We start from the raw sequence: 15,310 nt of genomic DNA on the forward strand, positions 1-15,310 counted from the left end.
GTAGAAATCCTTAAAGCAGTGGTTTATATGAATTTATTATTTTATTAAATGCTGTACTTACCTTATTGGCAGAGGACAGATAGATGTAGTTATTATTCACTGGATCAAGTCGTAGTTTGGGGAAAATGGAAGTTTCTTCCTCAATTTCATATAAAACCTCTGGGCAATTAGATTTCATCTCCTCATTAAGAATAGCCTAAAACATGTGTAATTGAATTATTCCCATGTTCTTTTATTGATCAGTCAATATCTTAAACAAAAGCCTAATTCCAGTTACATCAAAGCTTCTGAGATGAATTATTGTGTCATTATTCAATTCACTTACTGCACTAGTTCTCACACTGGAGAAGGATGAAGGAAAAGACCACAAGAACAGAATTTCAACAAAATCCATGCCAGACACATTTAGCACTGAATTTGGCACTGATTTAGCATATGAAACATGCCTTCCACCAAGCCTGTTACTGACTGATTTGGAAACTGAATGTGGAAGAAATGCCTATATCCCAAAATAACAACCATTTACTCCTATCAATGGAGAAGGAAGTATTAGCATTCAGAAAACAAACTAACATTCAGACACCCATAAAGTAAAAAGGAATTTACATAAATTTCTGTGTGGCTTCTCTATGTATACACCTGTGATAATATTTCTTTTTCTTACCTTGCCCAACTTTACTATTTTCTACCACACTTTGCACAGAATTCAAGGGAACCAGAGACTCCAGAAACTTTATTTTGTAAGTCAATAAGCACACCACCTTTGGTTTTTCATGACTAAAAAAGGGAAATGTGTTCACTGTCTCCACTGTGTTAAGGAGACATGGAAGATTTCAATTTCATCTTTCATTATGAAAAGCAAAATGAAATCAAATGGACAAAGCTTTTCAATGTTTCTACTATATTCCTCCCCAAATGCTTAATAAAGACAAAGAATGAGAGTCATCCTTTGCAGTGTAGGCAGGAAATGCACATTTTCACAAAACTCAGAAAAAATTAAAGCACAAAAGACATTTGACTGGATGGTTGAAATGTTTGATAATAAGGTAAGATGGCTTCCACTTTCAAGCAATGGATTTAAGTTAGTGTAGGCCAACTATGCAGAAGCTAAGGCAAAATGAATCTTGACTCTTCTCTCTAATGGACAGCTTTTCACATCACATAGGCAAATAAACAAACAAACACCCTTCCAAAATCTAACAATATTTCTACTGGAAAAATCAAAGCAAGGATTAAAAAAAATCAAAACAAGGCAGAATAACTGAGAACTCCACAGTCTGTAAATTAATACTGTGGGCACTAGAGTTTTAATGAAATGTTTACTTGAATTTTAGTGGGCTACCTTATTGGAATGAAATACCAATATTTCTGGATGGAACGTGCCTGGGCTCGTCTGGGCCTGCTGCTTGACCAGAGGCAGCAGCTGTGGTGGTTCCACCTCAGAGACACCTTTGCCTGGCTGGATGCTGCAGCTGGTGCTTGGGACAAGTCCAGGCATGCAGGAGCTCAGGTTTGCCTCTGGTGGAGAAGCTTTAAGGTGAGGTGAAGGAAAGGAGTCGGGTTCTGCTGGAGGGTTTCGATCCAGAGCTTTATTCCTGGCACACAGGCCTCTGAACGCAGCAACAGCTCCCACAGAACCACAAACCGCGTGGCTGCCGTGTCCTTTAACCCCGGGGAGAGAGGAGGGAAGGGGTAGGGACCCCACCGACCAGGTAAGGGGGGGGAGTCTGAGGGGACAAATGGTACCTGGATGGCCCAATGTCCCCAGGGCTGAGAGGCATCTTTTGAACTCTGCCAATCATACGATGGCCTTGCTGGAATGCCAAGACTGACAGACAGCACTCAGCAAGGAGCATGGGAGGGGAAGGGAGAGGGTATGGGCACCTGGGGAAAGAAGCGGGATACTGAGACAGGCTATTACACAGCAACACTACCTAATTGCGTTTGAAAGTTATCTTGCTCTCCCAAATAACCATACAGCAGTTATTTCACAAACAAAAACCATAGATTCAGGGGATCATATTTGTTTATAACATACTGAATTAATAAGGAAATATTTACCCACTTGAACACAACAGCAGCTGGTGGAGAAGGGAAGAACTGCCACACTCAGCTTACCTTCAGTAACTGTCCATCATCTGTTCCCAAAAAGAGAACTATATGATTCAAAACAACTGTGCCATAAACAGCTACCAATCCAGAGTGAATCAAGGTAGGTAATTTCTTGATTGATTGTGCCTCCTGAGAATCAGACAGAAGAAAAACAAATTAAAAAATCTTTCACCTATACTCCAAAACAATGAGGAAAAGAAGAATCCTTGGAAAGATTCTCGGAGAACCAACTTTAGACAACATTTTGAGTAACATTCCAATTCTAATACAGCTTCAGAGCAACACACTATTGGAAATTACATACAAAACTAGTTTTTCATATGTGACAACTGGTCATATCTGTAACAAATATAATATCTGCTGCTGTTAAATCACTGACTTCAGTGGGATACAGACTCAGTGTAGCAGCAGTAAGTTACTTTGTAATAGGATTTCTCCTTTTTGGGACATTAAGTCCTGGGTTTATTCTGAATTTCCAGTTCTTCTCAATAAAGCCGTGCTTTGCCATCACCTGAAGGCTAGATAACACTCAGCAACCACTTTCAAAGGCATGCAAATATTCTGGAGAAAGGAGACACTTCAAACAAACAGTGTCTGTGTGTATAAAAATGCAAACCTTCATCTTCCATGACACTAGAGAAAGTAGAGACTTGTGTATTACATAAACATAAAAATGAGATAAAGCAATATAAAGTTTGTGTCATGGAGAACATAAATGTAGCTGTGTGAGCTTTAAAATCAACATGTTACCCTCAATTCTCCATCCCACCTGGAGGAAATTTAGTGGCAAACGCATGCAAGCAGCTCATGAAAAAAACATCATGCAGGAAATCCCTGTATCTTGTGGAATGAAAAACCAAACCAAAAAACTCTGACTGTAGATGATCGGCTGTTGAAAGGAAATCCACATGTGTGAGAATAGGGCCACCTATCAGGGGGAGTCCCTAGAAGCCCCTGTGTCCCCTTAGCAAGCGCTAACTGGGTTTTGAAGTGCTCCAATTCAATCTCTGTGGTAGACATTGCCAAAGGCGTGATCCCACCTGCTCTCCAAGTTGGTCCAACCCCAGCCAAGCTTTACTTCACTTTGCCTGTATAATGTTTTTCAGTGAGCTTAGTTAAGGCAATGGTGTGCCTAGAAAATGCTCTGTAAATCTACCTACCTACATCTTCATTTGAGTCATGCTCCTCATCACATGGACATGAGGCTGCACAAACACCAGAGCTGGCACAAAGAGTGGCAGGCATGGAGAGGTAGGAGACAAGAGCTCAGGTAAGAACAGCTCCTTGGGAACAAGCCCTGTAGGCTAGCTGACCAAATCCAGAATTTCAGCCTCCAGGACAGTTTCCTAAACCTACAGGAACCCTCTGAGTGCAAGAGCCCATTTCACTTCAATGCACAAAACAAAGTGTGGAATGGACCATCAAAACTGGCATTCAGAAGTAAGGTGAAAGCATTTCTCAAAGTTATGAAGCAAATCCGTAACACAGTAACAGATGAATTCAACTCTCCTGCATGCTATGATGCTGGCTTAATCCCCAAAAGTATTTCCACTAGAAATATTTTATTTTTTCTGAACTGCAATCCTAAGTCAATTAAAATGTTCTTCACTCATCTGAATTATTTTAATTAGCTTGAAAGAAGAGCCACTCAGAATAAAAGAAGGCTTGATTAACTTTCATATATTAAGTCACTATTTCTTTTTTCATGCAGCAGGAAGAAGACACAGGGAAGTGTCATGCAGTGGCACAGAACTCTGGTAAAACTCACTTGGCCATGAGAATCCAGTACCCTGGACGTCTGTGCTAGACAGGGAAGTGGGGCAGGGTGTGGTTGCAAGCATTTTAAGGAAGAAGCTAACTCACTTTATAATAGATCAGAATATAACAAAACTCCAGGATTTGTGCACTCAATGAGTCTTCACTCAGGTTAGGGAGTGAGGAAATGGAGCTTCCACACTTTCATTTCCACCAAAATTAGCAATAGTTTTTCTACAGTGCACCATGTAATAGTGTAAGAGAGATAAACTACCCTAGGTTCCTTGCAGACTCTGTACAAGATCACAGAAAAGAGGAGTACTCACCCAGTTTCTGAAAAGCTTTGCTGCCAGATTTTATTTTGACCCACATACTAATAAAATAACCAGTGTCATATCAGTGTATCCTCCTGATCTGACTGAAGAACCAATACTGACAAGTGTGGAAGTCTCCTCCCCTCCCTCTGCTTGCTGGAGGGAGGGTCAAGGCGACATTGAACTAATACGGACAAGAACGGGGGGACAGTCACAATAAAAATTGCCTTCTCTCTTTTGAAACCTATTCCTCAGTTTGCCCATCTCCTCCAGGGTGCAGCTGCTGCTTTCACCCTTCTGTCACCACTTTTCCACATCCATTTATTGTTTTAACAAGCCCTTTTACCTCTTCCACTGTGACTAATGGGGTTACAGCACTGTAGGGCCTTCCCAAGCTGCTTCTTTCACAGCTAAACCCATTCTTAAAAATGCATTTACAGTCTAAACTTCCTTTACACTTGAAGAGTCGTTCATGTCCATGGTCATCTGTTTGTCTATCCTAAAACGTTTTCAGGCACATATGAAAACAAGAAAAGGAAAAGAAAAAATAATACCACTGTCTAAGAACTCCCTTTTCTTAATTCTTCAGTTTCATCCTCTGCTGCATTCTGTAGTCCCTCTAAGTCTATAGTTGTTTGGTTTTTGGCATGGAAGGTATTCATACTAATTTTCTGTTTGGCACTTCATTTTCAGATGTATTTCCATATGACTCCAGCTGCAGCAACCATATTCACACTTCTACTTTCTGTCTTGATTTCCTCCTGATTATTTTACATTGCATGCCTCAGAGGAAAGGGCAGCATTTTTAGCTCACACAGCATTCATCTTATGCAGCTGTCCAAAAAGTAAAAAAAAAGGGTTTGAGCATCCCAGTGAAAGAACAGATGCAGCTATACAAAAGGACACAAGATTTTTAAGTAGTGTATATCAATAGTCAACACTGAAACAATAGATGCTTTTCCTAGGGGGAAAAGAACTTTTTGAACTTTATTTTCTTTCTTAACTTCAGCATCCTTTAACCACCTCCATCAATTTTTACTATATCAGAGGGTAACAAATATTGGGGCATGCAGCGAGCCTTTATTAGGGCTAAGGAATAAGAACATGAACTGTTCCAAAATGTTATTCCCAGGAAGTTTTTTGATTTGTGCATTGCCCAGCAGTGTTCAGTGGACAAGCCTGTCCAGGTGAGCAGCCTGCAAATATCAAGGATGACCAGAAAATCAGAGTCTTCAGTGAGACCTTGCTGAGGCAAATCCTGAGGCTCATGATGCAAGGCAGGAAGAACAGTCAGAGGCTATGGTTGAGTGAGATGCTGATGGAGACTCCTGAGATGGGGAAGTTAGAAACTAGTGACTTCTTGCATCAGCAAAACCAGTCCTTCTCTGCCCTCAGATCTAAGTTCACAGAAGTGGTAAAGTGTCCTATTAACCAGTGAGAGAGAACAAGCTCCATTAAGGAAGGCTTTGAAACCAACTGAGCTTGAACAGTGTGTTAGCAGAGAGCAAAAGGAAGTGGTGGGTGACTGTGAGGGATGAAGGCACACACTTGCTAAACAGTCATGCTGTTACAACAGGTTGGGGCTTTTTTTAGGGGATTCATTGGGGTTTTTTTAGGGGACCCTACTCATTGCAGAAAGACTATGGTAATTTTCCATTCCTTGGACCACTACCCATTGTTGCACATCCACATGGACACCAAACCCATGGCCTAGTGCAGATCAGGACTGCAAAGCTCTGGGGGCAAAGTGAGTAAGATGGGACTCCAGGCTATGTTAACCTCTGGGGTCAGTCAAAAGAGATGCTCTTCTGGATCTGCTACTCAAAAAACAAGGAAGAACTGAATGAAGATGTGATAATCTGAGCAGAGGCTTCAGTGTGCTCAGGGAAATGGTCAGTGGGATCCCCTGAGAGTCAGCTTTGAAGGGAAATAGAGCTCAAGTAAGCTAGCAGGTCTTTCAGGACAATCTCTGTCAAGCACAAAACTCAGGAAAACAAGCAGACATAGCACGAGATGGCCTCTACCTAAACAGGGAAGTCGTGACTGAGCTACACTGCAGAACAACAGCGTAAAGGAGGAGGAAGCAGGACTAAGGAGGAAGTCTCTGGACATGCAGGAATGGTGCTAGGAAAAGCCCAGCTCACCTGGTTTTGGAACTGGCAAGATATGGTGTGGACAACAAGAAGAGCTTCCACTCTTCTTTTTCTGCTCTTCCATGAGCAATAAAAGAAAGAACAATGAAAATGCACATCAGATGCTGAATAGCTCAGGAGATTTACCGACAATGGATGCAGACATGCCTCTGGACTTCACCAGCAACATCTTGTGGTCCTTTGTACACATAGAATTCAAGGAGGAGAGAAACTACAAGTACTGTGAGGATTAAGCCAGAGATCTCTTAAGAAACCTCAGATTTTACAAGTTCTAGGGAAGACAGATGGGATCTGCAGGAAGATGCTGAGAGACTGTCTGATGAAGCTGAAAGGTTATTTTCTCCTATTTCAAAAGGTGTGGAGATCAGGTAAAGTCTCCAACTGAATAAAAAGAAATACTGCACCAATATTCAAAAAACCCAAGATTTTTTTCAGGGAACTACACATTAGTAGGTCTCACTTTTTTCCTGGGAGAATTACAGAGAAAATCCTCTTTGAAACCATTTCTGGACACAAGAAACGAACAAAGTGACTGAGAAAAGGCAGCATAAATTTACCAAGAATAAATCATGCCTGACAAATCTGAAGTATTTATAAGACTTGTAGATGTGGTGCTTAGGGACATGCTTTTGTCGTGGATGATCTTACAGGCCTTTTCCAAAACTGGGCGGGTTCAGCTTACAGAAGAGACAGTTTCAGAGGGACCAAAGAAACAAAGCCAGGCTCTTAAACAAAGTGTATGTAAGGTAACAAGAGATAATGACACAAACTGAAACACTGCAAGTTTCTAGCGAGCAGGAGATGACAAAGCACCACTATGAGGGCAATCAAGCAGAACAGGTTGTCCAGAGAGGTTGTGCAGTCCCCATCCCTGGAGCGTGAGAGTTGACAAGTCTTCGGTGGCTTTACTTCCCACACTCAACAGGGATGAACTGAAAATTCATTGTCATGAGACAGAAACATTCACTTCAGAAAGGCTAACTTTCAAAAAACCCATCAAACATCAGATGTAACACTAGCAGTCTGTAATACTCAGGAGATTGACTTCACTACTACAAAATTAATTACAAGATCAATTTTGTTACAAAATTATATTTAGAAGTCGGTAATTCTTTCCTTGAATAAAAGACCATGGATCACTCTGGAATGAGTTACCACACAAATTCAAATGTTGTTCCTGCAAATTAAAAGCAGTAATTAAACTGATGTGACTCTGTTGACTTCAAATCTCATTTTGGTAGAGCTTACACAAGCTAGGATTGTATCAACCCTCATATGTATCAACCACTGAAAAATGAAAAAGTGCAAAGAACAGACTGCTACAACTCTTTACTTGTATTAAATGACGGATCAAAATCCAACCAAGATAACTTATTTTTTAGTAACTATCACAACTACTTAGCCTTTTCACATAATAAACACCTTAATATAAACTACAGCAATTCTCTTTCTCACAGATAGACGCCTAACAATTTTTTTCTTTTTTGCATTTTCTACCTGAAAAATTGTGAATCCTTGAATCTTCCTGAGTCCTTTCCTTCTCAGGCAACTTTTTTAATGGCAAAACCAATTTCTGTATTTGTCATTATCATGGTTAGGTAACACTCTACATCTCTCTCCTGCTGATGTTCTCCAATTGGAACACTTTTCCTACTCATCTACTAAGCTGTGACTCGCAACATGCTGGCTTGTCTGCGAGAGACCTGAGATCCTTGTAGGTCCTGTTCTGTCACAGAACAACAGAAGAAAAGCCTTTCTTAAAGTTCACTAACTCCCACAGCAAGTTTGTAACAAATTCCAGCATTCCTCCTGTGTTTGTAAGTACTCAGGTTTCTGAAAAGAAATTGAGAATGAGATATGGCACATCCACATTTATTAACTAAGGAAATTGTGAAGAAGATGCACTTATATATATGTAGGATATGCTAAAGAGTCCAGTAACACATACACCCTGATAGTGCATGTAAGTAGATATATTCAAAACTGAGAGACGTGGATCAAAGGAAAAAGAGCTGAATATAAAATTGCAAAATGTTTTTAGAGTAGTTTCAACTAAAACACCACTTGCCTTTTGCTAGATAGAAATCCTGTCTCTGGGAATCAAGTAGTGCCAATGTCCTGAATAAACACATCCAAGTAGGACAAACTTCTTAGTGTACACTACTGCACAAAACAAAAACGGACTTACCTACATCTCATGTGGAGAAATTGCACAGAATTTGTAGCAGCCACATACTTTTTGATAAAGTTGCTAAGCAAGGATCTTAAAAATTACTAGTTTTCAATGAGAGACTAATCCAGCATTAAAACTTAATGCAAATGAGGACTTTGGTCTAAGAGGCAAAGCGAAGCTAAAGAGATTACACACCTACAGTGAGTTCCAAGAGGATGCAGAGCAATTTGGTTCCAATCCAGTGAAGTACTCAAGTACATGCTCTACTTTAAATGCATGGGCACGAAGATGATGGAAATACTTATATATGCCTAATGTTAAATATGTCATTAAGTGCTTTACTGGGTTAGGCCCAGAAAGCTCAGCGCCTTACAGGAATGAGTTCAGAGTACACCATGCAGCAATGGCATAACAGGGAATTCAATACCCTGGGCTAAGCCCCTCTTGCAGTGTTCTATTGAGAAATGCAATGTGAGTGGAGAGGGGCAAGAGGATGTCTTGCCTAAAGGTAATCAGAATAATAACAGAAATCTGAAGGATTATAAGATCAGAAGGAAAACACATTGCTGCCACTACTCCTTAATGTACACGCTTACTATAAATTGCATTCCTGCAGTGAAAAAATCCCTGTATTTTCAATTCCTACATAAACTGACAGTCCATGTCTGGGATCCACATACCTCATCACATCACACCTGAGCTCCTGCATTCAAGTGTACCCAGCAGAGATGACCCAGCACCCTACAACACATGGTAACTGCAAAGCAAAAGCCAGACTGACATTCAGCATGGTCCATCCACCACAAGCACCAGAGAAGTCTTGCACTTACAGTGCTCATAGTGCTGCTACACATTCCTTTGCTCAAGACCAACACTGTCTTTAAAAGACTGGACTTTAAAGCAGTGTTAAGTACTGCTGTTTGCTGTCATTCCCACACGTTGCAGCACTCCTGACAGCCCTGTGCTATGAGGCACTCACTCCCTTCTGGCCAGAGCCACTGCTGCAAGCTGCACACAATGGACATCCCACATTCATCTTCCTGTCAGCTCTGGAGCCCACGTGCCTCCGAGTCCAAGTGATGCCTTGTGAAGGCTGACCTAGAACAGAGACTAGATGGAGATAAAGAATAAAGCAGGTATTTATTAAAATACCTCAATGGATACACCTTGAGCAGCACAAGAGCCCAGCCAGGGCTGCACCCAAGATGAACCCAAAGTCATCACATAAATGGATGACTTGTCATGGAGTCTCACACTTTTGTAAGTTCTGGCCTATTAGCATATTGGAGTTAATTGTCCCATTATAGCTTTAGCTTATGAAGTCCCATCCTTCTTGTTTTCTCTCTTCACTCCAGCCTGAAATTTGGATCATTTGTCCTTGGTCCTCAGCTAGAGAAAGAATTGTTTTGTCTACCTACTCTGTGAAGAGAGCTTACTGTGCCCTAATATGAAGCTCAGAAGTACACACTAAAGCAGAATCTGAAAAATGTAATAGCTAAAACTTGAGGCATCACAAGAACATCATATTCCATGATTGCAGGGACTCCCATACTTTGGTGAGAGACAGCTGAAGGATCTGGTCTAAAACAACCCAGAAGCAGCAGCATATGGGCCTGTCATCTCCAAACTTATTCTGCAGTAGCCTAGCCTAACCTTCTGTAGTATAAAAAAATATTAAAGCTGAACTACATGCATTTATTTCTATGTTTATACACCATAAGCACATGCAATTAGCTTTTAAAAAGATAGCTAATTAGCCATATAATGTTATAGGTCATATTATTTCACAGAGCCCACTGCTATCTCACAAAATATTAAAATACCACTTTTCTCTCAGTGGCAAACTCCATTTCTTGTGCCAAAATATTACAATCAATAACATCATCATAGGTAGGGACATAAGGTTAAGTAAGCAACCCTTTTAAAGATTGTTCCAGTTGAGATTCTTCAACATTGTATCCAAATATAATCTCAGTTTCCAGGAGGGATGAGACTTTTGGGACATGAAAGCAACTCTGGAGTCACAGGAGTCTGAATCAGACCAATACTGAAACAAGTGGATCACTGATTTTTCATATTCAGGCCCTGAGAGGCAATGGGGACAGGGAATTGCCCTGTCCACAGAAATATGTGCCTCACCCTACCTGCATTATGTTACTCTACGAGATCCATGAGGCTCTTCTGAAATCTCTTGCATGAGGTTTTTAAAATGTTTAGAAAGGATCTACTACCCAGGGAGCTTTCCTTTTCTGTTTTGTTTAGCAGACTCAGAAAGCACTTTGCTAAAAAAACTTCACGAGTAATTAGGAACAACAATGCAAAATAAAATTCCAACAAGCAAATAGGTATTTGGGGATCAGAATGAGACTTCAAATTCATTGCGGAAGTTTGCCTTGTGGGAGCACAGAAATCACACTGTAAGCAGTAAGCTAGCACTGGAAATCAAAGGATTGGCTCTGGCTCCGTAGTGAGTTTCACTATTTACTTCAGCACAGTTGTCTCACCCACATACGGGGTTCTCATTCACAACCACGTCCTCTAACACTGGCAATAGTCTCACAGCTCGGTAGGGAGATGAGCAGACTGAATCACACATGCCCTCTGGTAGTCTGTTTGGAAAAAATCTCAGCACTGCACTCTGCTATGAGTTAGATTTGGAAAGCCAAGGAGTGCCAGTAAATCTACTGTACTTCTTTCAAGGAATTTTGAAGAAACTCTTATTGTAGCACATCAAGGATTCAGAAGTTTAGCTGCTAAGACCCAGGATGGTCTTAGCAGCTGTGGGAACTGCAAAGGACTTAGGGATTGCTTTATGATACCTTGCTTGAACCCCTATGGTTCTCCTTGATACTTTTCAGTGATCCTTTGCCACAGCACTGTAAAGTCTTCTGAGTCTAGCTTAACTCAAAAGCATGGACAGGCCTTTTAAAAGCACCTCCTTCATCCGAATGACATTTTTAACTTCCTATATAATATAATTTTGAGGTAATTTCTTTACTCCTGAGGCCACAGCAAAACCAGTAGCCTTGCCTATCCCGCCCTCCATGCGCCCAGCTCTCCCTGAAAAGGAGGAAGGAGCTGAAGAGAGTGTTGCTGAAGTAGGTGACATGGGGAACTCCATGGGATACCACTGTCTGTGAAAATGTAACCACTGCAACAACAAAGAGATTTCACCTATTGTCTGCTGCACACAAGGATTTGGGGAGGTGGCTGTGCGAGTCCTCCCAAGCAAGGCCAGTCGTGAGAGGCTTGGGAAATACCTACCACTGAACAAGCAGCCACAGATAACTAGGGAATGATAGGGATAACAGTGCACACAGCCCAGTGCACAGAGCCAATTTGAGGGGCTTTTTTTTTATTTCTGATGTAGCTGCAATGACATGAGATGTGAATGCACAGAATAAGAGAGGAGATGCTTTATCTAGGCTGTATGGAAAATAAAATGAAATATGACTAATCCTAGGCTGAAAAGGACACATTGAAGGAGAAGCCTCAGACTCAGGTCTGACCCAGGATGCCCTCAGGTACTCCATCAGATGTGTCTTTCCCAACAGGTAGATGGGAAGTATACCAAAGTCTGGGAAAGGATCAGCTTTTTAGAAACAGAACAAGCTGGAGGAATCACTAGAGCTGACAGAGCTAGAGCTGATGTGCAAAAGCCTGGTGTGGCTCTGAAGTTTCTCGCAAACTTCATATGCCTCCAGGTCGGGGACACCCCGTGAGTCATGCAGAGACACCAGCCACAACAATAACAGTGTCAACAAGGGCGCGCAGGGTGAAAGCTTAGCAAACGATGCCCAGACTTACACAGCTTTTCCCGTTCATATTGAAGTGTGGGGATGCACAGGCTCGCTCCTTCATCTCCTCCATCCCAAAGATGCAGACGGCAGTGCTGTTCCACGCCTTGGCGTTGTGGCTGTGGCGGAACACACCCACCCACCAGCCCCGCTCACCCTGGCGGACAAGGCTGGAGGAAATAATGAGGCTCCTGCACCCGCAGTCCAAATAGACGTGCCCTTGCAAAGTAAGGCCACCATCTGAAGGGCCCAGCTGGCGCAGGACAGCCATGCTGGGTGGCTCCGTGTTATTGGCCAACCTGGCCTTCAACGTGTAGTAGGGAAAGAAAAGGTGATCCCCCCACTGGAGCGCGTCAACAAAGTGCAAAGGTTCCTCCCTGCGCTTGATGATGCCCAGCTCCTCCTTGGACTTGAGGTTGACCATGCTGCGCACCGTGATGACGGTCTCCTTGTCGGACTTCGAGGGCTCGCAGTGCAGGTGGTTCGTGTCCGCGCTGGTTGAGTAGGTGGCCGCCACGGCCAGGTACCAGGCGCCAGCCTGCTGGAAGACGACGCCGGCGGTGGAGCCGTCGGGCAGGCAGCTGACCACCTCGCTTTGGTTCAAGCGCTGCCGGTACGAGGGCTGCTCCCACACCTGGCAGGCGCCGCCATCCTGGGTCCAGCCGGTCAGCAGGACGCCCACCCCGCCGGCCTCCTCGTAGTGCAGCAGCAGGTTGCTGCGCATGCCGGGGGGCTCCCCGCAGCCCTGCCCCGCCGCCGGCACCACGCGGCGCCGGGGCCGCAGCTCGGGCCGCAGCTCGTAGAGGCAGCTGCCGCCCGCCACCAGCACGGCGCCGCCGCTCACCTCGATGTTGTCGATGGGGGCCCCCGGCAGCTCGAAGCTCTGGGGTCCGGCGGCGCCCGCCAGCGCCGCCAGCAGGGGCAGCGCCCAGCTGAGGGCGGGCGGCGGCGCCGCCATGGGCGCGGGCTCGGCTCGCGCCGCGGGGCGCCTCAGGCGGCGGCGGGCGGCGGGCGCTGCTGCGCCATGGTGCGCGAGGGGCCGGGCGCTGCCGCCGCCGCTGCCGCCGCTTCTGCCTGCGCCGCGGCGGGCTGCGCGGGCGGGGAGTTCCTCTGGCGGGGCGGGGAGGAGGGGGTGCCTGCACGGGAGAGGTGGGCCGGGCTCCTCCGGGAGGGCTGCCGAGCCACCGAGCCGCCGTGCGCCGCCGCTCCCCCTCCGCCCCCCGGCCCCGCCGGCCCGCCTCGCCGCGGACGGTGGGCGGCGGCGGCGCCGCGGGAGCCCACCTCGGCCGCCGGGCTGCCGGGGGCGGCCGCTCGCAGCGGCGTGGCGGGACGAGGAGGAGAGCGAGACCCACCTCGCCCGGCGGCGCTCGGCACCCGGACCCGCGCGGGGACCCTCCGGGACACCGGAGCAGGGGAATCCCTCCGGGGCAGGGCGGCCCCCGTACGCTCCCTTGGCCTCACTCCCGGCCCGGCCGAAGCCCCCCGCGGGCGGCGGTGAAGGTGCTCAGCGGGGGCGGCCGGTGGCGCGGTCCGCCGGCGGATGCCGGGTGTGGGCGTGGGTCAGACCGCGCTGGGCTCCGGCAGCGCCCGCTGCGAGCCTGGAAAGCCGTCCTGTCCCCGTCCAAATGCGCCGCAGAACCTCCCCGCTGAACAGCACCCCCGTCCACCGGTCTGCCGATGGCACCTTGAGCGGGAAGGCTGAGGGATCAGAGATCCCTGCTTAGATCTTGGTCTTGCCTGAGGTAGAACAAAGGCATTCTCCCGGGTCCTGCGCGGCACACAAAAAACCTGTCCCTTTCCAGCTGTGCTGCTGAGAGATGGATGCCCATCCAACGCGCACGGGGACAGGATGGGCCACGTTGAATGGAGCAACAGATTTACTTCATCTCCCATTCTGTCACTGCTGGCTGAGGTTCAACACAATGTGAAGTATAGGTCACATGCTGAGCTTACAGTAAATTACCGTTTTGCTGAATTTTATTTAAAAAATTAAAAGCAGCAAAGATGCATTTCAGTGTTCTCTTTTTGTAATCTCTGGGCGATGATGGGTGTAGGGCCCATTGCCTTACTGTGAAGAGGATGTAATGTTCAAAACTGAGATGTCATCTGACCCTCCATTTAAACGGCGTTTGTCTCGAAATAGCTTGATAGCAGGAAAAAACGGGACTGTAAAAATTAGAACAAAAGTAACCTCTGTATGAATCAGTTAAGTGCAACATTTTCAAGTAGGAATTGCAACAATGTTAACAAATTTTGTTTCTCTCTCCATGACAGCCCCCAGCAGCAGTTATTGTGCAAGAATTGATGTTGCTCTGGTCAGCAAAAATATTCCATAATTTTCCAGTAAAAAGTGTCTAGGACAAATATTCCCATGAAATCCAGAGCTCTCCACAGCCCATCTGCCTATCTCTTGTACAGTGACTCCAAAACGCATCCAAAATCTGCAAAATGTAGCTGAGGATGTGGAAGAGAATCATTGCACAATTTTTCCTCCTGCCAGATGCAAAGAGATGCTCTATGTGCTCACACTGCCTGCAGCTACCCGTGGAGGACTGAACTTCTAGGCAGCATGAAGGCAAAGTGAATCCTCACGCCCATATCACCAGTATAGGCTGTGTACAGAAATATCATTTATACATCTTTGCAAAGGAGGCTGAACATGTCATGCTGGAGTGCATTACACACTACCTCGCCTTCTACTTTAATTTCAGTTCAAATATGAAACTGTCAGTGATCTTCCTCTTGCTCTAAACTGATGAGGGTAAACAGCAAAGCATATCAGCATCCTACCTGCAAGACATCTCTTATTCTGGCCACAGAATGTGTCCAGCAACAGGTCCTCTTCTGCAAACATCCCTCCTTTTGCATGGACTGCAGACACCTCTTTGTCAGGCTTTATGTTTAGAATAAGCCTCATCTACTTCAATGAATGACTGGCTTGTTTGAATGAGCGAGGCCAAGCTTCTTCTAGTCTTAGAGAACAGCAACCACTCCTAGAACTGCAGA

The 15,310-nt window shown here is 45.0% G+C and overlaps 1 protein-coding gene across 1 annotated transcript in view; it reads right to left on the reverse strand.

Annotated features, from left to right (window-relative positions):
- PLXNC1 (plexin C1) overlaps positions 1-14,073 on the reverse strand; it is a 71,907-nt gene extending 57,834 nt beyond the window's left edge. The window contains exons 1-3 of the mRNA XM_005480783.4: positions 12,315-14,073; positions 2,119-2,241; positions 62-196 (exon numbers count right to left, since the gene is read on the reverse strand). Of these exons, the coding sequence (XP_005480840.3) occupies positions 62-196; positions 2,119-2,241; positions 12,315-13,262 (1,206 nt within the window). The 5' untranslated portion in view covers positions 13,263-14,073. The remainder of the gene's footprint in view (positions 1-61; positions 197-2,118; positions 2,242-12,314) is intronic.
- Positions 14,074-15,310: the final 1,237 nt, after the last annotated feature.

This window comes from Zonotrichia albicollis, chromosome 4 (genome assembly GCF_047830755.1).
Source record: "Zonotrichia albicollis isolate bZonAlb1 chromosome 4, bZonAlb1.hap1, whole genome shotgun sequence".
NCBI classification, from domain to species: Eukaryota; Metazoa; Chordata; class Aves; order Passeriformes; family Passerellidae; genus Zonotrichia; species Zonotrichia albicollis.